Raw genomic sequence first — 24,241 nt, forward strand, 5'->3', positions numbered from 1 at the left:
ACACTAGGAAATTATTCAAAATAACTCAATTGGAAATAATAACTCCCAAAATAACAAAATCAAAATAGTATTCCCCCATTAGTCCAAGGCAGGCATCATTATTGTGGACGTGCTACCTTGACTTAAGAGTCCCAGGAAGCACTGAGGAATAATTACTTTGAATTACTCTGAAGAGTATAGCAGCAACAGAGTGTCCACACTAACACTATTTTGAAATAACTGTTTTGAAATAAGTTTATTCCCTGAGGAAAGCAGCAGTACAGATTTTGAAATAACCAGTCCATTATTTCAAAATAATGGGCTTGTTAGTATGGATGCTCTGCTTATTATTTCGACATAAGCATAAGAGGGATTATTTTGAAATAACTCCCTGATGCAGACCAGGGCTTAAGGCAGGGCTGGGCCTCCCCAGGCTGGGTCCAGCCCACCAAGTAAGTTGATAAGGCCCACGGAGGCCCTGCTGCTCCCCTAGGCCAATCAGGGCCTGGGGACGGGGAGGAAGCATGTGAAGTCTCCTCCCACCGTGCAAGAGGCTCAGCACTGAAAGTCAACCACCAGCTGCTGCTCAGCTGGCAGATGTCTTTCACTCCCTCCCCCACCCTGCATGGAGGCGCCATGCTTAGAGTCTTTATGTGCTCCCCCTCCTCAGGCCCTGTCAGACCTGGGGACAGCAGGAGGGAGCGCATAAAGTCTCCACCCACTGCCAGGGACACGGGTACCTAGAGGGAACCGACAGCTGTTCAGAACAACTGGCAGTTCTTTCTGGGGGAGGGGCAAAGACTTTGCGTGTTCCCCCACCCCCAGACCAATCAGATTCTGTGGGTAGGGAAGAACAGAAGTATTCTGGCCCTGCACCTTCTGTCTCAGGCCCTGCCCCTTCCGGAGTGGCCCAGAGCCACTTTAAAAATTTCTGAAGTGGCCCCGGGTAAAAATTATTGCCAACCCCTGGGCTTAAGGAGACAAAAAAGTCAGGCAGCTACCAGAACTGATTAACAATGGGCAACCTGCTTGTCCTGAAATAAGGACTAAGTTATTCCTACCAGATGAGCTATATTTACTCTTCACCATCCTGGGAGGTCAGTGCTTCTTCCCTGCTAATGAGTGGAATATTGCATCACAGGTTCTGGAACCTTGCCAGAGGACTACACTTACCTCCTTTGTAAATGCTTTGAGATCTATGGATGAAAGGCGCAATACAAGAACCATTCCACTGATTATGTATTAAAGACACTTAGCTAAGTCTTTATTTACTTTACTTTGATTACTCATGGCTGCAGTGAACCTGCCAAGGGTTGGCAGCAGAATCTATCTAGGGAACAAGGTGAAGGGAAAGCTGTGACTTAACTTTCTGCAAACTGACTGAAGCTGGAAAAATGAGCTGAGATGCCAGTAATACCTTAAAAAGCCAGCATTCTGTCTCTATTTGTTTCCCACTCTTATTTTCACTTCTCTGATGGGCTAACCGGAGTAACTCATGTGCACTGAGCTAGGTGATGAGAGGTAAAATGAAGTGGCAAGCAGCAGTAATGGATGTCAAATATGGAATACTCTCAAAAGGTGTAGCAGGGAATGAGAGAGCAAAGATGGGGAACACCAAAAGGCTTTGATATTTAAAAAATTCCTGTGAGATAATTGTCTGAAGAATGGTAAGAAACAATGGCTATGAACAATAGGTACGGAAGAATACAGGGCATTTCGAGGTAGGAAAGAATGCATTGTGAATGATGAAAAATCATTTTAACTGAAAACTGGTTTCTGTACCTGTGGGGAAAAAAAGTGTAGGGGCATGAACTGAAATTTAGATCACAAAGGAAAACAAAGAGGTCCAAGCTGTACAAAGACCAAAGGGAAAATTCCTCAAGTAAGAAGAGATGGATTGAGAACCTGCATACTAGCAAGGTAGACGACGGAGCTAGGTGGCAGCAAAGAATGCTAGAAGCTATACCAAAAGCAGGGAAAAACAAAGGGGGCCCAGGAAGAGACAGGTGCATCCTGGAGGTGAATGCCTGGCTGCAAAGACAGTGTCACTGGGAGGGTTTTTGCTTCCTCGACCATGGGATGCTATTCCAAGAAGGACTGCTAAGCTGGAATGGGGTTCACTTTTTGAGGAAGGGGAAGACCATATTTGGATTCAGACTGGCTAACCTAGTGAGGAGGGGTTTAAACTAGGTTCGACGGGGACAGATGACCAAAGCCCACAGGTAAGTGAAGAACATGGTGACTTGGGAAGTGAGTCAGAAATGGGAGGGAGCATGACTATAATAGCAGAGATGTAGGAGGGACAAGGCAGAACTTGGAGGCAAAATCAAATCAGTATCTTAGATGCCTATATACAAATGCAAGGCGTATGGGTAATAAGCAGGATGAACTTGAAGTCCTAATCAACAAACACAACTATGACATAGCTGGCATCACAAAAACCTTGTGGGATAATGCACGATTGGAATATTGGTATAGAAGGGTACAGCTTACTCAGGAAAGATAGGTAGGGGAAACAGCGAGGAGGTGTTGCCTTATATGTTAAAAATGTATACACTTGAACTGAAGTAGATATGGATGTAGGAAACAGACTTGTTGAGAGTCTCTGTGTTAGATTAAAAGTTAAAAAACCACGGGTGATATCATGCTAGGGGTTTACTACCGAGGTAGAAGAGGTGGATGAGGCTTTTTTAAACAATTAACAAAATCATACAAAGCACAGAATTTGGCGGTGATGGGGGACATAAACTATCCTGACATATGTTGGGAAACTAACACAGAACGCAGATTATCCAGTAAGTTCTTGGAATGCACTGGAGACAATTTTTTATTTCAGAAGCTTGAGAAAGCTACTAGTATCATGGAATCCTAGAATCCTAGGGCTGGAAGAGACCTCAGGAGGTCATGGAGTCCAGCCCCCTACCCAAGGCAGGACCAATCCCAACTAAATCAAGCCAATGCTCCTCTAGCGATGGAGATTCCACCACCTCTGTAGGTAACCCATTCCAGTACTTCACCACCCTCCTAGGGAAAGAGTCTTTCCTAATATCCAACCTAGACCTCCCTCACTGTAACTTGAGACCATTGCTCCTTATTTTGCCATCCATCAGTACTGAGAACAGCCTCTCTCCATCCTCTTCTGGAAGCTGAAGGCTGCTATCAAATCCCCCCTCACTGTTCTCTTCTGCAGGCTAAATAAGCCCAAATATCTCAGCCTCTCCTCGTAGGTCATGTGCTCCAACCTTCTAATCATTTTGGTTGCCCTCCACTGGACCCTCTCCAATGCATCCACATCCTTTCTGTAGTGGGGCTCCCAGAATTGGATGCAATACTCCAGATGTGGCCTCACCAGTGCCAAATAAAGGGGAATCATCTTTTTTTTAGATCTGCTGGAAGTGTTCCTCTAATGCACCCTAATATGCCATTAACCTTTTTGGCTACAAGGATACACTATTGACTAATATCCAGCTTCTCATCCACTGAAATCCCCAGGTCCTTTTCTGCTGAACTGATACCTAGCCAGTCGGTCCCCAGCCTGTAACAATGCTTGGGATTCTTCCGTCCCAAATGCAGGACTCTGCACTTATCCTTGTTGAACCTCATCAGATTTCTTTTGCCCAATCCTCTGTCTAGCTCACTCTGGAACCTATCGCTGCCCTCCAGCATATCTACCTCTACCCCTAACTTAGTGTCATCCTCAAACTTGCTGAGGGTGCAATCCATCCCCTCATCCAGGTCATTAATAAAGATGTTGAACAAAAACGGCCCAGAAACCGACCCATCGGGCACTCCCACTTGAAACCAACCGCCAACATGACATTGAGCCATTGATCACTACCTGATGGGTTGCATAAGAGGGGAAGCTGTTCTAGATTTGATTTTAACAAATACAGAGGAACTGGTTGAGAATTTGAAAGTGAAAGGCAGCTTGAGTGAAAGTGATCATGAAATCATAGAGTTCATGATTCTAAGGAATGGCAGAAGGGAGAACAGCAAAATAGAGACAATGGATTTCAGGAAGACAGATTTTAGTAAACTCCAGGAGCTGGTAGGTAAGCTCCCATGGGAAGACTAAGAGGAAAAACAACTGAAGAGAGTTGGCAGCTTTTCAAAGGGACATTATTAAGGGCCCAAAAGCAAACTATTCTGCTGCACAGGAAAGATAGAAAATATGGAAAAAGATCACTTTGACTTAACGAGAAGATCTTTCATGATCTAAAAATAAAAAAGGACTCAAATAAAAAGTGGGAACTAGGTCAAATTACAAAGGATGAATATAAGCAAACAATACAGGTATGCAGGGGCAAGATTAGACAGGCAAAGGCACAAAACAAGCTGAAAATAGCTAGAGACATAAAGAGCAACAAGAAGACATTCTACAAATATATCAGAAGCAAGAGGAAGACCAAGGACAGGATAGGCCCATTGCTCAGTGAAGAGGGAAAAACAATAACAGGAAACTTGGAAATGGAAGAGGTGCTTAATAACTTCTTTGTTTCGGTCTTCACCAAGAAGTCTGATGATGAAGGAATGCCTAACATAGTGAATGCCAGTGGAAATGGGGTAGGTTTAGAAGATAAAATAAAAAAAATAACAAGTTAAAAATTTCTTAGAAAAGTTAGATATCTGCAAGTCACGAGGGCCTGATTAAATGCATCCTAGAATACTCAAGGAGCTGATAGAGGAGGTATCTGAGCCTTTAGCTTTCATCTTTGAAAAATCATGGAAGACAGGAGAGATTCCAGAAGACTGGAAAAGAGCAAATACAGTGCTCACCTATAAAAAGGGAACTAAGAAAAATCCAGGAAACTACAGGCCAGTCAGTTTCACTTCTGTGCCAGGAAAGATAATGGAGCAATTGAGGAATTCATCTGCAAATATCTGGAAGAAAATAAGCTAACAGCCAGCATGGATTTGTAAAGAACAAATCATTTCAAACCAATTTGACAACTTTTTCTGATAGGATAACAAGTCTTGTGGATAAGGGAGAAGTGGTAGATATGGTATACCTAGATTTTACTAAGGCATTTGATGCCGTCTCACATGATCTTATCAATAAATTAGGCAAATACAACTTACATGGGGCTACTATAAGGTGGCACGGTACATAACTGCCTGGGTAACTGTTCTCAGAGAGTAGTTATTAATGGTTCACAATCATGCTGGAAGGGCATAACAAGTGGGGTTCTGCAGGGGTCTGTTTTGAGACCAGTTCTGTTCAATATCTTCATCAACTATTTAGATATTGGCATAGAGAGTACACTTATTAAGTCTGCAGACGATACCCAGCTGGAAGGGGTTGCAACTGCTTTGGAGGATAAGGTCATAATCAGGGGTCACCAAGCAGCGGCGAGCCCCGCTCACCAGTCACGTGGTTTCGTGCGGTTCTGCGTTCTGTGCATGTGCAGATCGCTCTGCACATGCACAGATCGCTCTGTGCCGGCTCTTCTGGGTAATAATCTACTCGCCACGGGCGAGCAGACTACATTATTTGTCGAGCTCTGGTCATAATTCAAAATGATTTGGACAAATTGAAGAAATAGTCTGAGGTAAACAGGATGAAGTTTAATAAGGACAAATGCAAAGCACTCCGCTTAGGAAGGAACAATAGGTTTCACACATACAGAATGGGAAGTGACTGTCTAGGAAGGAGTATTGCAGAAAGGGATCTAAGGGTCATAGTGTTAAATATGAGTCAATGGTGTGACACTTGCAAAAAAAGCAAACATGATTCTGGGATGCATTAACAGGAGTGCTGTGAGAAGACACGAGTGTGAAAACAAGCTCTTTTCTGGCCAGGCCTCGTGCGCATAGCCTTCCTAGCCCAAGTTTACCTTCCCCTCAAACCAAAAATCCTGCACTATGTGACTTATAATCAGTAAAACCAGGAATAAAACACCAGGCAGGTAAGGGTCATACAAAGTTCGCGCCACTCAAGGGCCATCTCACCCCCTCTCCTTCCCCCTCAGCCTGTCACTAGGCGGACGGAATCTGTCAAGCCTATCACAACTAGGCGCGGGAAAGCTCTTGCTCTCTCTATAAAACAGCTACCCCTCCTGCATGCAGTTGAGGGTTCCCGAACACTTGGAAGGCAGAACACAAGCCAGGTTCTGAGGGCTGATCACCCGAGGACCCCCTCCCGCTCACCGAATCTACCGAATCTTTTGCAGAGCGTAACGAATAACGAATATGCTGTTGTCTCTGTTGTCCCTTGTATGTCTGATAAATGTGAGTATTGCTGTGTAAAGTTAGTTAAAGGGTTGATAAATAATAGTGTTAAGAGTAAGTTAGTTAGAAATTGTTAAATAGTACAGTTAAGAGTTAAATAGATGTTAGACCTTATGAGTGAAATTAATGTAAATATAACTAATAAAAATCCCTGGGTTGTTATTGATAATTACTTAGACTTAGAGAAACCCCAGGGCATTTTCCTCTATTGTATTGCAGTTTGTTTGTTGTTACTGTTAATAGTTATCTGGCGCCCACACATGTAAAAAGTTGATAAATAAAAAGTTATAGTTAAAAGCATTTTAATAAAAGTTAAAAAATATTCAATACAAGGCTGCCTGTTTCTGCACCTCTCTGGGGCTGGCCACATTCTCGAACCTTCTATTTTACTTTCCACAACTAGAAGTAATTATTCCACTCTACTCTGCACTGATTAGGCCTCAATTGGAGTACTGTGTCCAGTTCTGGGCTCCACATTTCAAGAAAGATTTGGAGAAAATGGAGAGAGTCCAGAGAAGAGCAACAAGAACGATTAAAGGTCTAGAAAACAAGAGCTATGAGGGAAGACTGAAAGTTTAATTTAGAAGACGCTATGAGGGAAGACTTGTTTAGTTTAGAAGAAGACTGAGAGGAGACATGACAGTGGTTTACAATTATGAAAAAAGGGTGTTACAAGAAGGAGAGAGAAAAATTATTCTCCTTGGCCTCTAAGGATAGGAAAAGAAGCAACAGGCTTAAACTACAGAAAGGGAGGTTTAAGGTTAGACATTAGGAAAAACTTTGTAACTGTCAGGGTGGTTAAACACTGGAATAAATTGCCAAGGGAGACTGTGGAATCTCCATCTCTGGACATATTTAGGAGCAGGTTAGACAGACATCTATCAAGGATGGTCTAAATGGTGCTTGGTTCTGCCTTGGTTCTGCCTCTCGAGGTCCCTTCCAGTTCCAGTATTCTATGATTCAGATGGGAAGCTATGGTTAGCAACATTTAATATTGACCCCTGCAATGTTATTCCCGAGCTACTATGAAGATCACCACCACAATGTGGCATCAAGAGTTAAGCAGTGAGAATGAGACATAAAAAAGAAAGACTTACTCAGGATTGTTCATTTACTCCACAGAAGGAAAGTATCTTGATATATTAGTGGCTCACCAAAGAAAACAAGATAGACTGCTATCTTTCCAGGACTACAATAAAAAGATGTCATAATAAGGATACTGCAAGATATCTTGAAAAGATATTTTTGGGGTAGGAGTGGTTGAATTCTTAATTATGGTATTTCCCATGGGAACAAATTACAGCAGTGAAGGAAATGTATATATTATTTAATCAACTATTACTTCAGAAGTTGGAAAGAGAATTCAATTTGAAGATGTACATGGGCTTTCCTTAAACAACGTTCCTGTGCCAAATTAGGGAGAAAAAAAGAGAACACCAATACTGGCAATTAACCAATAAATGGCCTGATAGTGTAGATAGGAGGGTTTTAAATTCACATATCACTGGAATGCCTTCTGCAATGAAAGCCAACTGTTTGGATTAGACTGTCTCCACTTAAACAAGCAGGCTGCCAACCTTTTAGGTTCAGAACTGGTGGGGCCAGTTAAGCAGGCTCTACACCTTAGTAAGCAGGAGGCAGGAAAGGGAAACTTTCCACTTAACTAGATTAATTCATCATGTACTTCCAACATCCATAGTAAGACAGAAAACAGAGTTCTTCTGGAGCAGAAGATAAAGGATAAAAATAATATAATGCGAGATGCAAACATTCAGGGGAACAACAGGAAAAAGAGATATTAAGTAATGGAGATCATGATCTAGAGAGTTTATCTGAAATCTGGTGTGGTTAGTCTTATAAATGGAAGATTATGTGTATCTATATCTATCTCTAGGAGAAAGATAACGAGAGGAGAAGTGGAGAGAAACTGCATAACAAAAATATTTACAATATCCACGTTAGTATCATTAACAATGCGGTGGAAGAATACAGGAAATTAAGAAGGAAAAAAACAGAAGCAATAAATGTGTATCCGCTAAGGCCACCATGTTGAAAAGGTTAGGGAAATTGCAAGATACTATACTGACAGGGTATTTAAACTAGCCCTACTTCTGGTAACAAATACAGCCAAACATTCACACAGACATCAACTTCATTATACCGAAGCGAAGAGGGCCTCTTGCTGGCAAAAGAGACTCAGAATAATGCAGACATATATAACAGAACAGTACCCAGGATCAGAATCTGAATTGTTGTAAGAATATGGTTCACAAAATGCAGCAGAGAAATTAGATTTAAAAGAGGCTGGCTATAGAAAATTAATACAAAACAGTAGGGTATGATAAGAGGAAACATTAAAATCCACGAGTGTGTAAGATAGCTTAAAAATTCTATAGGAAACCATAACTAAGACACACTTCACTGGGGAGAAAAAATAATACTGAAAAGCCTAAATGGTCACGACAACTTCAAAAGGGGCAGTTCAAAGTTCAGAGGTTTAGGAAAATAGCTGTAGAAGTAAGAGTCAAAGGAAAAGGCAATTGGATTAGAATTCAAGAGTCAGATAAAGGTTCTAGGAAGAAAATATAAGGGTAGCAAAAACTTACTGGAATAAAGATATGTGAGCTAAAGTGAATAACAAGGGCTTCTGGAGCTTGCCATATTTGCACAAACACATCTATTCTCCTAGGTCAGTGTTTCCCAATTTTATTTGGCCGAGGAACCCTTTTCAGTTTTTCAGAATTTCAAGGAACCCCTAGGTTCGTCAAGCAAACAAAAAAAAAGGGGAGGGGGAGAGGGACCCACCATTGCATGAAAATCACATTCCTTCCCCAAGACCCCTCAACCCCCCTTCCTTGAGGCCTCATCTGCTCTGTTCCCCTCCTCTCCATCACTTGCTATCCCCAGCCCTTATACACTCTCACTAGGTTGAGACAGGAGGTGTGGGGTGGGAATGAGGGATTTGGATGTGGGAAGGGGTGAGAAGTACAAGCTCTGGGTGGGAATTTGGATGCAGGAGAAGAGGATGTTGGCTCGGGGAGGGGGCTCTAGGCTGGGGAGTGTTGGGCTCAGGTGGAAGGTTGGGGTGCTGAGCAAGTCAGGGCTTGTGGATGTGAGGGTGCAGGAGTTTGGGCTGGATATGTGAGGGACTCAGGGCAAGAAGTTTGTGAGTATGACGGGCTCAGGACACAGATTTGTGGTGTGTGGATGGTGCAGGAGTGTTATGGCAGAAGACTGAGGATGTGGGGATGCAGGAGTTTGGGGATGTAAGAGGCTCAGGACAGGGGGTTCCAGTGTATGATAGGCTCAGATTTGGGGTCAGGTGGTGCAGGAGTGTTATGATGCTGCAGTGAAATGGGGGGCTTGTTGGCCTGGCTTCATTTTTAAATAAAATATTATGTCAAATTCAAAAGGTTTTAGCATTGTCTCTATTTATGAGAGGGGTGAGGAACCTGTTTTGAGTCAAGGGTCACCGACCCACAGAAGTCAGTTGGGGCCACTCAAGTGAGTTGCAAAAAAACCCCACCCACACTCCAAAAACCCCCACGCCTCAATAATGTGATCCCAAATGTGCTGCTGGGTGGAAGAATGTTGGCTCAGGTGGCGGGGTGCTGGAAAAGGTGCTGGAGCAGGCAGGTGGTGGGGTCCTGGGGTCAGGTACATGGTCCTGCTGGGCAGTAGAGTGACTGGCAGGGTTCTGGGACAAGGAACAGGGTGCTGCTGGGTGCTAGCGTGGATGACAGGGTGCTGGGGCTAGGGCCAGGGTGGTGCTGAGTCCTGGGGTGTGAGGCAGGGTGTTGGGGCCAGGGACAGGGTGGTGCTAGGATGGATGGCAGGGCTGCCAAGGAGCAGGATAGGGATGGGTGCAGGATCTGGGCGGGAGGTGCGGGGTGGAAGGGGTCAAGCTCTGGGTGGTAGGTAGGGTACAGAAGCAGGCTAGATGTAGGGTGTCTGGCGAGGGGGAGGGAGCAGGAGAAGACTGGGGGTAGGGTGTCTGGCTATGAGGGAGGGTGCAAGGAGGGGACTTGGATAGGAGTTGGACCTCCCTGATCTGGCACCCTCTGGTCCTGACTGGTCCCAGATGAAGGATTTTTGGACCAGGAGAGGTCATATCAGGGCTCCTGGTTTCCCTGCTCTGCACTAGGCTTCTTTGCACCTCTATCCCCTGCAACTCAACTGAGCTGCCCACCCCCTCTGGTTCCTTGCACCTCCCCCAAAACCATCCCCCACAATCCAAGCAAGTACAGCACCAATTCCCTACAGCCCCTCACAGCCCAGCTGAGCTGCCCGTCTGTTCTGTATGCCCTCCCCCATCCACCTCAGCCCAGCTGAGCCCTGCACCCATACCCTGCATGCCTCCCCCACAGCACAGCTGAGCCCCATTTCCCTGCACTTCCCCCAAACCCCCGCAACACTGCTGAGCCAAGCACCGATTCCCTGCCCCTCCCTCGAGTCTAGTCCGGGTTCCCGGCAGCTCCCTCCTCCTGCAGCCAAACTGAGCTCTGAGCTCCACACACACACCCCACCCCGCAGCCCAGCCCAGCTCCCCGGACCTCTCCACTCTGCAACCCAGCTGAGCTCAATTTCCCTGCACTTTCCCCCAAACCATGCAGACATGCTGAGCCAGAGCTGATTCCCTGCCCCTACCTCTCTCCCTCCCTCCCATTGGCTGTTTCTATACCGGCGCGATCTTGCACAAAAGCTTGCTTCCTGTCTACACTGGCCATGTGTTTTTGCGCAAGTACACTGACATTCTCATGTATGAAATCAGGTCTGCCCCTACCTCCTTTGCCCTCTTTTTCTCTGATGCCCACCCCCTCACCACTCTCTGCCTCCATTCCCCTCGTGCCCCTCTGTGCCCTCACACATGCCTTGCTCCATCCCTACCTTTCTCATGTCCACCCCTTCTTTCAAGCCTTCTCCCATCACCTCCCCTCCCCCTTCTAGCCCCCAATGCCCTTACCCTCTCCCCTCCCAGCTTCACCCTGTCCCCCTCCCACTGACACCGCCCCTCCTGCCCTTTTCCTCATTGTCTGCACTTGGCCTCCTGGCAGTTGTTTCTCCTCTACCCTGTCCCTTTGGTGCCTTCCCCTCTCTCCCCCCTTTCCCCTCTCGCTCAGCACATGCCCCTTCATCTCCCAGCCCTTCCCCTTCCCCTACCTCCTGCCTTCCACTTTTTGGGGCTGGAGTCTGTGCACCGTCCCCGGACTCTGAACCCACAACTCAGCCACACGGCGTAACGCAGCGCCCAGCAGTTTTAAAATCCCGGGTCATGGCATTACGTCACGCCCGGGCGTCTCCCCGCCTACCAGTTTGAGCACGCCATGCAGGGCAGCAGCAGCCAGCAAGGGGGAGCTCAGTGAAGGTTGCGCACGGCAGGGACGGGACGGGACAGGGCCGGGAGAGAGACGCTCTGGGACCAGGGAGGAAGGACGTGCAGAGGGAGCCGGGGCCCACTCCAGTTCCAAATATTGGTGGAGCATGGGCACCACGAACCCATACAATTCACCGCCCATGCCTCTGCTGGCTAGCCGGCTCTCTCTCTCTCTTTCAGAGGGGGCGGGGGAGTGCCGGCTCCTCGCGGAACCCCTAGTTTTGCTTCGCGGAACCCCAGGGTTCCCCGGAGCACCAATTGGGAAACACTGTCCTAGGTGAACAGCTGAGGAAACTAACGCTGAAATAACTGATAATCAGGTTTTGCTGCTGAACCTGAGACCTGGTATGGGACAGTGTTGCAGTGAAAGAGACTCCCCCGCTTGAAGTGAGGACCCCCACTACCTACTGAAAACACAGAGCTGTGCTAAGTGGTGGAACCTCAGAACGTACTATCAGAGAGAGCAGCAGCACCAGAGTGAAGGGCAGCAACTGAGTCAGTCGTGAGGCTGCAGCAGCACCTGAGGCATTGCTGACGCCACCCACCAACCCTGGAATAATGTAAACTCTAATGATGAAATCCTCACAACACTGAAGTAAATGGCAAAACTCCAATTGACTTCAATGGGGGCATGAAGAGAGAGGAATTATTTAGGACAATCAACAATAGCAAAACTAAAAGAAATGGAATGAAATTAACAGAGGTGAAACTGTGGCTTGTATCAGAAAAAAACAACAACTTCCTAATAGATCAAACAACATCTTAAGGGAAATGAACAACATCTTAAGGGAAATGACTAATACTGCCTGGAAAAGGCATTAAGGCTACGTCTAGACTGCAAGCCTCTTTCAAAAGAGGCTTTTTCGAAAGATACCTTTGAAAAGCCTCTTTCAAAAAAGAGCGTCTAGACTACAGCTAGTACTTTCGAAGAAGCAAGCCGCTTTTTTGAAAGAGAGCACCCAGGCAGTCTGGATGCTCTCTTTGGAAAAAGCAGTTTGCATTACATAGCACCTTTCTCTGAAAGAGCGCTGTCACAAAAAGGCTTTATTCCTCGTAAAACGAGGTTTTCCATGGTCAAAAAAAACTGCCTCGTTCTTTCGATTTACTTTCGAAAGAACGCGGCAGCAGTCTAGACGCAGGGGAAGTTGTTTTTTTTTAAAAAAGGCCACTTTTTTCGAAAAAAAACCTGTAGTCTAGACACACCCTAAAAGAGATACTATGTAGAAAGATTCTGTGCTGGCAGGAAGAAGGACTAAAGGTCCTAAAAGGTATTTTCATTGTCTAATCTCTATGACGAAGAAGTGTGCTACAGCAGAACTTGCTTTCAGAAGTTTCAGACTGTATATGTTGTATAGATTTTTAGCTGTCCATCAAGAGTGCATTTGGAAGAGCGTTTTATAGTAGGAAGAAAGGAAATGATTTAAAAGGCCTTAACACCTTTAATGACACCATGCTGAGAACACAAGGGAGCCATCAGAATGTATGTAATGCATGTTCATTACAGAGGTAACCGCTGCCAGTATGCTTTCACCATGGTGGGTCTGTCTTCTCTAAAATGCTGCAGAAGTAATTCCTGAAGGACAGAATCTTCATGGTGGAGTTGTGCTCTCTCTCAGGTCTGCTGAGATCCTATTGAATGCATACCCTGACAAACATCCTGAGTCTACGTGGCAAGTAAAACTGTTGTCTCTCCTTCTGTGGCCTGATGAAAAACATGGCATAAACCATCAGCTAATGAACTAGAAATGGAAGGCTTGGGAGATTAAACAGTTTTCTAACCCACACTTTTCTTTACAAATTCTGCATGCAGATATTACTCCATTCAAAGTACAAACTGCCTTACAAAGTTATCGGTGTAACTCAGAATAATACATTTTCTTAAAGGAAAGGCTTCAGGTTTTTTAACTGAATTTTATCACATAAAATACAGAACTCATTAACTCAGTAACTTTGTCTCTTTCTAACTGATGAGTGCCCAACTTTGCCACCTTAATATTCTTTCAATATAGGGTATTTATTGTAGAAATTTGAATAAGTAAAATATTTGGAGTCTATACTATGCTCTAAACACTGAACTAGAGAGTCATTCTCACACATACTTTCTCTCAACTTGGCCCAGTGACTGTTCTGCTGTGAATAAATACTTAATCCTCAATAGGCCAGAGAGGGAATGTCAATGATTTTATAGCCTGGTATTTGGGGCACCCAACTAGGAGGTAGGAGACCCAGGATCCATTGGACTCCTGCTGCAATGATTCATTCAGTAAGAGAGATTGAAGTGAGCCTGCATTAGAATTTTCTATAGCTCAGTGGTCAGAGTTAGATGCTGAAAGTGGTGGGAGACCCTTTTTCAAATTCCCTCTTTTTCATGCACAATGAGAAACTGAACTTGTTACCCACATTTCAAGTTAGTCCTCTACCCACCCAACAAAATACGGTGAGGTGAGTGGCAGCACCACTGCCTGTTATTTTGTGTGGAGCCAGGCCGCTGACTAACATTTCCACAAGAAATACGTTATACACCCTAACTGCCTGTGTTAAGGGGCTTTGAAAAAGAAAATAACAATGCAGAGATTCACGGAGCTCAGAAGACTGTGCAACAGTGTTAAAGAACTATCCAAGAAACCTTATAGAAAAATAAAGCAGCCAATGAATGTATTTATCATACAGCTATTTTCATGGATGTCTGGTCTGTAAGGCAAAGAGAGGCTCTGCCTACCCAAAGCTGGAGCCGTGCTGGTCCTCCCGCACCCCTCCCTGCCTCCATCTTGCACATGGGGTTGCTGTGGATGTTGTTAGTATGGTTCAGGCAGGTTCTAGGGTGGCTGGGAATGCAGAGTAGCAGGGAGCCTCCTCAGCAGCCTGCCCCTGAACCTGCATGGAACAGATACTAAGCTCCAATCACAGTAACATGGCTCTCCCTGCTGCTGCAGCAGCCTCAATTCCATTCATCTCACTGGCTCCAGGAAGATGGCTAGCCCTGCTCTGCAGAGACCACCCCACCCAGCTTGCTGTGTTTCTATTACTTGCTTGCCAGTTTCTTCTCCTACTCAACCCCTCAACCCCATCCAGCCCCCTTCCTCCTGCCCCCCCTCCGCCCCACACGTTGGCCCAGGGTGGGAAAAATGGATTTCTTCCTTGCTGCCCCTCCTTCTCCTTTTCATTCTCCTTGTTGGGTTGGCTCCAGGCCTTTACTAGTGTGTGGAGTGAGGGTGGGTTTGGTTTCACTTTCCCATCCCAGTTGCTACTGTGCCTGCCGCTGGGGGCTCTTCTCACCTTGCCCTCTCCTCACACACACACTCCCCATCATCCCCACCCCCTTGCTAGTATGTGGAGTTGTAAGTTGGCAGCCGCCATTTTGGCCACAGATGCCATTTTGGACTGTAAAACAACAACTGAAATCCATCTTGGTGTCTCTTCTTCCCCCTCCTTTTCCTGCACTTTCCACATGGTGGTGGGAAATCCTGGCAGTCACATGGGTATAATCTGCCAGTGACTGAAATCACATGGGCAGGGACTACACTAGTTACATCAAAAACTGCAGATTTTATAGGGCCGCCTCTGGCGTTGCCCACCTGAGTGGCAGAGTGTTGCTGCTATACCTTAGAGTGAGTACGCTGGTCTCACGCCTAGGGTAGCTGTGTGGGAACAGGCTCACTTGCATGCAAGGAGTGGGTGGCTATCCACTGCTCCTTATTATCATCCGCATACTTGCAGCCACGACGATGCAGAGGAGGGGAGGATAAAACAAGGCTTGTCATTGCCTGCAGTGGTTAGTCACCGCCACTGTTACAGCTGCTGCTGTTCCTGGCTGCTGGTCTGACCCCTCCTAACCATCCGGAGCTGTGTCACAAGAGCAAGGGAGAAAGCTGCAGGATATGGTACAGTGCTGGTGGCTTTCTATATAGCCACCTTCCTGTCCTCTGGGTCTATTTTGTGGCACAGTTCAGTATCGTTCTGTTCAGTTCAGTGTATTCTGTTTCCTATATTCCTTTATAACAGTGGGGTCCTTCTAGAGCTGTATGTCTATCAGTTGTATAGTTAATACTTACCTGTCATACCTTGTTTATCTCCCTTTTTCCTGTTAATAAAATCCCTTTAGTTTCGCACTCTTGGTCTGCCTTCTTACCTGTAGAGTAAGCTATTAACCACCCGATGATAGATGCATGTGTGGGGACGGGCCTGACCATTGAGATTTCTTGCGGCCAAGATTTCTCGGCGAACAGAGTGGTGGTGGGGGTTGCCTAGTCCAACGAGCCCTGCAGAGATAGCTGCCCAGTCCCCTCCTCTTCTTGTCCTCTCCCCACATGCTTCCTGTTTTCTGTGCCCCTGCAGTGGAGTTGGGGGTTGGGAATAAGGGCAAGGGGGGTTAGGAGGTGGGGGGGGAAGAGGCAGTGGGGAAGGAATGGGGAATCAGGGGAATGAAGGGGGGGGATGGAGACAAATAGGGGATGAGGAATCTGGTGGGGAGCAGGAGTCCAGCATGCAGTGTCCCTTCATCAACAGTTGGGGCTCCCTTGTTAAGTAGGCCCATCTAACCCTCACAAGCCCTGCTCCCCAAAACTCATCCCCACCACACTGAGCCCCAGCAAGCTGCATCTAGACCTCCTATCCTATGAAGTCCCACTTCCCCAGCACCTGGATCCCACACCAAGCCCCGCCTCCCCTCAACTCTTCCACGAGCTCAACCACAGTCCCATTGCCCCTATAGCAGGACTCCTCAATGAGCCTTTGCCTCACAGGAGTTTGTGTAAATTCACTGATTTTAGGTAGATGTTTTGATGTCATCAGATGGAAAGTGCTGAGAAGTGCAATTTTTTGCAAAGTGTTTTTTACAATTTCAAAATCTTTCTGCATTATTCATGCAGTTGCCACTGCTCCTGGATTACAGGAGAATTTCAATATGGGACCTTATGGGATGACTCCTCCTCCCATTGTATGATGCTGGAACAATGTGCCAGTTGAGGCAGGGGCAGTGAGAGCAGGGATCCACGAGACCTCCCCCATCATCATTTTTCAAAGGGCTAGTCAAAGATGCAGATAGGCCAGCCAGCCTTATACTGTGTGCGGGGAGAGCTGGATCATTTGTGGCAAAAGGTACCCTGTGCTGGCCTACTAAGTGGGACTGGGCAGAACAATAAATGGCCAGGAGGAATGGATCCCACTACACCTCGGCCAAAAGAGCCGTTCAGAGCTCTCCCACAGGTGAGCATTGGCCTGAGCTGGGGCAATCTGTTTGTTTGCTTTACTTGTTCAAATTCTATGATGGTCAGGGCAGGGGAGCTCTTGGTTGAGGAGGGCAGAGATCTTGAGCAGTGGGAGCCTGGGGAGTGTGGAGGGAAGAAAGGGAAGGCAGAGGGAGGAGGGGTGTGGTGGCAAGGAAGAGAGAACTTATTGGTAAGATAGGTCTCGACTCTTTTCAGTCTCAGCTCTTTTCATTCATTGGGAGATTACATTTGCCTGGTGAGAACAGGGCTGGGGATTTGGCTCCTTCACCCTGGGAATGCTGGGTCTGCCAGTCTAGTACATAAACCTGGCACCATCATGCTGCCTCACTGGGACATTTTACCTTCTTGGCTCTGTGAGCTGAACAGGGGCTGTTGTTAAAGCAGCAATCAGCCTGTATTTTATTGGCATGTCCTTTAGCAATTCTTATTCATTGTCTGAGGTGTTTACTTATGTTGAAACAATCAACATAAGAAACCCTCAACTTGTTTGTGTGAAGAAGTGAAAATGAGGTAGCAACTTTTGCAGTCTGATTCGTGTCATTTTCTTCCTGTCAGGGGGCAATTGCCAGCTGAGGTTGAGGCCTGATACCTTGTTTGATTTAGTTAAGGAAGGACAGACATTTCTCAATTAGCTTTAACTGGTGCTTGCCATTCTGTGTTCCTCAGGATCAATGAGAGGAGTTTGAGGGATTTGCAAGCTGCCTGCCTGCATGTCAGCTTTGAGGGTATATAATAAATCTGTGACTGACATTTCTTATTCCCAAATTTAGTGCTGTTAATTAGGTACCTTCTGCATATCTGGCACATGGTACAAAACACGCTCCATTTTGTTGAAAAAGAAATTGCAGAAAAGTGGAGAATTTTTTGCAAAATAATATGCTTGGGTTCAGAGATTCAACTGGAAGGGAACAAACACACAGCTAGCAGGGACACAGGATGCACAGGGAAAAGAGGAGGGAGACAGTGGGAAGGAATGGTGCATGGGCTGGGAGGGGGCAGGGCCTGGGCTGGAAAGCTACTGCCTCCCCAAGTGGAAGCTCCACCAACTGCCCATGGCTATTTTTTATGAAAATAAAAGAAGCACTTACTTGACTGAAACTGTGAACTCTCGGCATAATGGTGCTACCTGGAGTAGAAAAGAATGGGAAATGGTGACTGGTAATGCCACAAAGTGAAAGTATTGCAAACTGCGACGCAACCAGAACCGACAGAGGACAGGTAGATGTGCCAAGGTGGAGAATCACAAAGGCAATCTTTCTCTGAGATCCTGGAGCAGCCAGAGTTCCTCCACAAAGGCCTCAGTAGTCATTTATCATGCTCTAGAACAGCATTTCCCAAACTATGGGCCACGGCCCAATACTGTGCCGCGGGAAAAAAATACTGGGCCTCAGCATGGCTGTGGGAGGGGAGCGGGGCGGGTTGGGAGGAGGGGGAAGGAACCAGCCGCCAGAAAGCAGTGCTGGGGGCAGCAGGGCTGTCTCGGTGGAGATTCGGGCAGGCGGGCGGGCAGCCAAAGCAGGGCTGGGAGCAGCACAGCTCTCCTGTGGAGATCCAGGCAGGCAGCGAAAGCAGGGACAGGAGTGGAGGGGCTGTCCCGCAGAGATCCGGGCAGGCAGGCGGCCAAAGCGGGGCTGGGAGCGGCAGTGCTCTCCCGCGGAGATCCGAGCGGGTGGCCAAAGCGCTCGTGGAGATGCAGGCGGCAAAAGCAGGACTGGGGGAGTGGGGCTGTCCCATAGAGATCCGGGCATGTGGGCGGGCGGCAGAAGCAGGGTTGGGGGCAGCGGAGCTGTCCCGCAGAAATGGGGGAGGGAGGTGGGTGGCTGGGCAGCAGAAGCAGGGTTGAGGGTAGTGGGGCTGTCCGGCGGCGGAGATCGGAGAGGGCAGGCAGCGGAACCAGGGCTGCATGGGGGGAGGAGGAGCTGGCCGGGGGAGATCAGGAGGAGGAGGACGGGAGAATCAGCTGCCGGAAGCAGGGCTGGACAGGGGCAGCGGGGCTGGCTGGGGGGGCCATCGGGGGAGATTGGTGGGTGGCGGGGGGAACCGGCTGCTGGAAGCAGGGCTGGATGGGGGCAGCAGGGCTGGATGGGGGAGATTGGGAGGAAAAGGGGTTGGTAGGAGCGGAACTGACCTGGGCACGTGCAGACCCTGGCAGACGAGTGAGTCTGGCCGCAGATTCCATTTCCCCCCCACCCAACATACCCTCCCTGGAGTAGTTGCGAACTGCCTGGCAGGTAGACACACTCAGACAGTGTGAGCACATCTACCAGCCAGGCAGCTAAGGACTAATACACCCAATTATAATAAAACGCACCTAATTAGAAAATACCAGGCATTTTATATGTCTGGTAATTTCTCAATTTCTTTCCCAGACAAAACCTTCAAATACCGGACTGTCCAGTGCAAAACCAGACACCTGGCAACCCTACCCTTCCTTGCACCCTCCCTCTTAGCCAGATATCCTACCCCCAGTCTGCTCCTGCTCTCGCCTCCTGAAGTGCTCATGTGGCGCCGGGTCCCCCAAGCCCTGGACCAGGCTGGGTGGAGGATGCAGCCAGCTGAAACACTGAAAATTTATTCATTTTTCATTCTTTTTTTTTATATGCGTTTATATTTTTGGGCTGCAAAAGACAGTACTAAAAAAAAACGAGTTCCAACTAAAGTAAAAAGTTTGGGAAACCCTGATCTAGCCAGCTTTCTATCCATTTTACAGTCCATGTATCCAATCCATATTCCCTTAACTTGCTGGCAAGAATATTGTGGGTGACTGTATCAAAAGCTTTGCTAACGCTGGCACTGGGGGCTTTGGGAGGACCAGAAACAACGTATTTGAATATTCATCATTTGCTTATTGAATATGCAAATATGTGTTACCGGTCCTCCAAAAGCTCGTGAATGGATTTGCTGGTCCCCGTGTCAAAAGGTTGGGAACCCCTGCTCTAGAATACCCTCAATGGTCCCTAACTTATATCTCTACAGGTGGGACAGGGGGAAGTAGCAGTGGATACTTTCTCCTTGCCTCTCCATCCCATCCACACATAAATCCAGCACACTTACGTGGAGGAACCTACACAGAACTGAGCTCTACCTGGAAAAGAGTATAGGTACTCCTTCCACAATCATTTTTCCAGAACCACGCTAGTTCCTCTACCCAGGGGAGCTATTTTTCCTGCATTTGAAGTGAAAACCTAATCAGTGAAGGTTCACATATCTGACCAAAATTGCTGCAATAGGCTTCTAAGTTTGAAGCTTGCCTATGAGCCATGTCAAAGGAAAAGCTTGCAGCTCTCTTAAAAAGCTTTGTTGTACTCATTTCCACCGACTCTTCTACTGTAAACTGAAGCACACACAAATAACGGAAGTGTTGAGTGAAAAAGCATAGTTTGTTGCTGCCTAGTCTCCTTCCCTATCACCATGAGATGTTTAACAATAAAATGGTGATACTGTGGCTGAGTAAAATTTCTCTTACTTTTAGAAATTATAATTTAGAATGAAGTTTTTAAACATAAGTAAACAAAATCTATAGCCAGATGGTTAAGAAAAATTAGTTACAGAGAATATATTACAGGTCATTAATTAATGTAAATTACCACTTGTTAAAGATAACTGGGAAGAACAGATCAATTTTTTAGTTAGAATCATAAAGAAGAGATATTACTTAACAATAATTAAAAATAAAAATGTTTTACTGATAATTTAAGTGATCTCCACTTCTAAACCATGAGCAGAAAAAACTTCATAGCTTTCTTGGTTCTGTAGATTATGACAGACTAGGGAGTTCACACTTTGCTGCCTTGGAATATGTTAAGCAATTCATCCCAGCTGTTCACGGAAATTCAAGAACAGTTAGATTAGCAATGTTTTTCCTTTAAAAATCCTTATTTTTGGAAAGCAGAGTTAGGTGGTAAATGTTCTTAAGGGGTCTAGTTTAGTGTTTAATTTACAAGCCTCCTAAAAAAGTGACTGTCATTTAATACTAAAAGCCTCTTTGTGTACCAGTATCAATAAGTCACTGGCAGCCAAGGTTTGTTGATTACCTGCTGCTTTATAGCCAGCAGAGGGAGCACAAACCATTGGTTTTTGTGGGCTCCAAAACCAAATTACTTTTTTCTTTTCTGCATTAGTTTTTCCAGTACCAGTCTGTCAAATTTTAAAAACCTTAAAATAAACCCCTTGTTGCAACCAATGCCTTTCTATCATTCAGAAGTAAAACAGCTATTTGTAAAACTCCTCTCATTAAAAATTACTGGAACAAGAAGGAAGAGTCCAGTAGACAAAACCTAATGATCAAATATCTAGTACATGGTATCAAGATTCTTGTCCCTAAGACACACATTATTATTACCCCCATTAGTGGAACAACATACCGTCCTCAACAGCAACCACAACACCAAAAAGGCTTTCTCTTTTCCAAAGGACACTGTATACTCATCCAACACAGGCCTATGTTCAACAACAACAAAAAGGGGTCAGGCCTATGAAGAGGGGTGTTGAGGGTATTAACTAGCGAATGAGCCAAATCCTCCTGCCAATACTCAGACAAAATGTCTATCAATTTTGAGCCTAATGTTTGCGAAGCTTTTGTAGATGAAAAATGTGAAATAAAGTGCTAAGTAAAATTATTTATCTGACAACAAGGAGGACAGTTTGGCCCCAAGTCCCATTTATTCGCTTACCCCAAAGGAGTAAAATGTGTGAAATAATTCATACCCAGAAGCCTCTTCCGATGCTGCCACTCAAGATCTGATCTCATATGACTCTCCCTGATGCACCTCACAGAACTGGATGCAAATCTGTAAGGTAGAGATAGGCAAGAGAGCCTTTGTGGGCCAGATCCAGCTCACCCAGTATGTTGATCTGGCCCACGGATGCCCTGCCGCTCCCTCGCCTCCAGGTCGAGACCTGGGAACAGGGGAGCGCACGACGCCTCCTACCCCCGACAAGGGAGCACAGTGCTTAAGGTAAATCGCCGGCTGTTTTGAACAGCTGGTGGGTCACTCTAGGTGCCACATGCCCTGTGTGTGTAGGGCAGGGGCAGAGGGCAAGAGACTTCACATGCTCCCCCCGCCCCCAGGCCAATTAAGGTGCGAACTCTCCTCCCACCCAGTAAGGGGTGTGCAGTGCCTAGAGGCACTGGAGGAGGCGGGGAGCAAAGACTGCACACGCTCCCTCCCGCCCTAAGCCAATCAGGGTCTGTGGGTGGGGAAGCAGGGAAATGTCCTGGCCCCACCCCTTCTGGAGTGGTCAGGGGCTACTTTAAAAATGTGTGAGGTGGCCCCCTCTTCTAAAATTATTGCCCACCCCTGCTTTAAGGAGACACCACCTGTATAAGACAACAGCAGCACTCAACACAGTCAGACCCTAATTAAAGATCCAAATGGAAAATCCAGCACTCAGAGCCATTATGCAGTTCTGTGATTCACCTGCCTCCCATTTTCTTCTCCCTATCCACCGCCCCAGTAGCGTGGAGCCATAAAATCTACAGTATCAGCTATTAATGAGGTCAGGCCAGATCAGCTTGCATGCTGAATCTTCCGTTCATGCTCAGTTACTGCAACTGCATATGCACAGGTGGTCTTTGTGCATGTGAACAGAGCTTGTAAGCACATGGGCCAAAGCAGGAATGCAAACAAACTTTCAAATGTACACACACCTCAGGCCCCCACTTTATATGAAATTCTGTATATAGTGAGGCTTTTTCAACCTTTTTTTTTAAAAAACACCTGGGATGAAATCTTGGCCCCAGTGAAATCAGTGGAAGTTTTGCCACTGATTTCAAGACAGCCAGGTTTCACATGTTGCAGTCATATACTGTTGAACTTGAAGATAGATCTGTGATGCTTGGGTGCAAGTTTCATTCATAATTTCACCGAGAGCCTAACTTCTCCCAGTTTTAGATCTCAATCCTGCAAACACACACACAAGTAACTTTATGCATGTGAGAAGTCATGTAGCACTTTAGAGACTAACATACATATATGTAGTATCATGAGTTTTCATGGGCAAAACCCACTTCCTCAGATGAGGACTCTGCTCATCTGAGGAAGTGGGTTTTGCCCACGAAAGCTCATAATACTATATATATATATTGTTAGTCTCTAAGGCATTATGGGACTACTCATTGTTTTTAAAGTTACAGACTAAAACTGCTATTCCTCTGAGACTTTTATGCACATGAGTAATCCCCCAGCAACTACTGTGCATGTTCATTCAGTTTGGAGCTGGGAAACACCCTGATAGAGTGTCTTGTGTGCTGACTTGCTGAATAGAGAAAGAGCGAACAGAGAAAACCTGGAAATTCCTAAGTAAACTAAGAGGAGTGGGAATTTTTCCTTCTTCCTGAAATTACTGGGAAGACTGAAGAAGCTGTGGGAGGGGTGTGTGGGGATGCTGAGAAGATATGCCAAGGCCATCACCTGTGAATTCCATGGTGATGTATACCAACTGGGACCCTGCCCCCTTTATACCAACGACAACAAAATCTAATAGAGAAGAATGGATTAGCAATGTTACTTGGACAGCTGTGGAAAACAGAGGAATGGCAAAGACATGAAGAGACAAGCAAGCTGTAATAAGAATTTAGACTTCTAAATAGGAAGGTAAAAAAGAAAGCCAAAAAAGATAAAAGGGCATATATTGATAGAAAATGTCAAGAAGCTGAAGGTGCTAACCAAGCAAATAACCTTATGAGCTTGTATAAGACAATCAAACAGATAACGGGAAACTTTAGCAATATTGGAGGTCCTCTTAAAGATGCAAATGGAAAGACTCTTAGTACAGAAGATCAAAGGAAAAGACGAGCAGAACAATTTCACAATGTTTTAAACAGAACAAGACCAATCAAATAACATGATGCAAACCTGCCAGTAGATCTTGATATTGATTTAAGATTTATTTCAATGGAGGAAGTTAGACAAGCCACTAGTAAACTCAAAAATGGGAAAGCAGCTGGAGAAGACAACAATACTGGAGTCATTTTTAAATTAAGTGACAAAGCTGCTCTCCAGGCTTTCCTTGTGTTTTTGGATAGAATATGGAATAAGGAAAATAATTCAATCCAGTGGAAGAGAAGCCTCACAGTAATCTTGCTAAAGTTACCTTATCCACTGCAATTACTGGAAAGGAATCACATTATTGTCTGGGCCTGGGAAAACTATGTGCATCATCATCCTGCAACATAACAAGAAACAAATAGACCTTCAATTTAGAGAGTCACAAGCAAAGTTTAGATTGCTGAGAACATGTGCTGACCATATCTCATTTTGAGACGTGCTACAGAACAAAGTGTGAAATGGCAAACCCTTCTTGTGATAAGTTGTATAGATTTCAAGAAAGCTTTAGCAGCCACGGTGACAATTTTGGAAAATTATGGCATACTCTGGAATAGCAGCAAAAATAATTAGAATAATCAAGGGTCTCTGTGGTAATTCTGAAT

General features: G+C 45.9%; 1 protein-coding gene across 3 annotated transcripts in view; it reads right to left on the reverse strand.

The window, feature by feature from the left end:
• Positions 1–24,241, reverse strand: part of LOC142826457 (uncharacterized) — a 201,198-nt gene that overhangs the window by 162,641 nt on the left and 14,316 nt on the right. Inside the window, exons 2-4 of one of the 3 annotated variants that reach the window (XM_089775429.1) lie at positions 21,517–21,599; positions 17,898–17,935; positions 15,711–15,910 (exon numbers count right to left, since the gene is read on the reverse strand). In XM_089775429.1, the coding sequence (XP_089631555.1) occupies positions 15,711–15,910; positions 17,898–17,935; positions 21,517–21,559 (281 nt within the window). In that variant the 5' untranslated portion in view covers positions 21,560–21,599. Of the gene's footprint in view, positions 1–12,741; positions 13,284–15,710; positions 15,911–17,897; positions 17,936–21,516; positions 21,600–24,241 lie in introns of those variants that run through there. The other 2 variants (XR_016348431.1, XM_089775430.1) reach the window with 2 other exon arrangements.

The sequence above is a fragment of the Pelodiscus sinensis genome, chromosome 1 (assembly GCF_052426305.1).
Source record: "Pelodiscus sinensis isolate ZL-2025 chromosome 1, ASM5242630v1, whole genome shotgun sequence".
NCBI classification, from domain to species: domain Eukaryota; kingdom Metazoa; phylum Chordata; order Testudines; family Trionychidae; genus Pelodiscus; species Pelodiscus sinensis.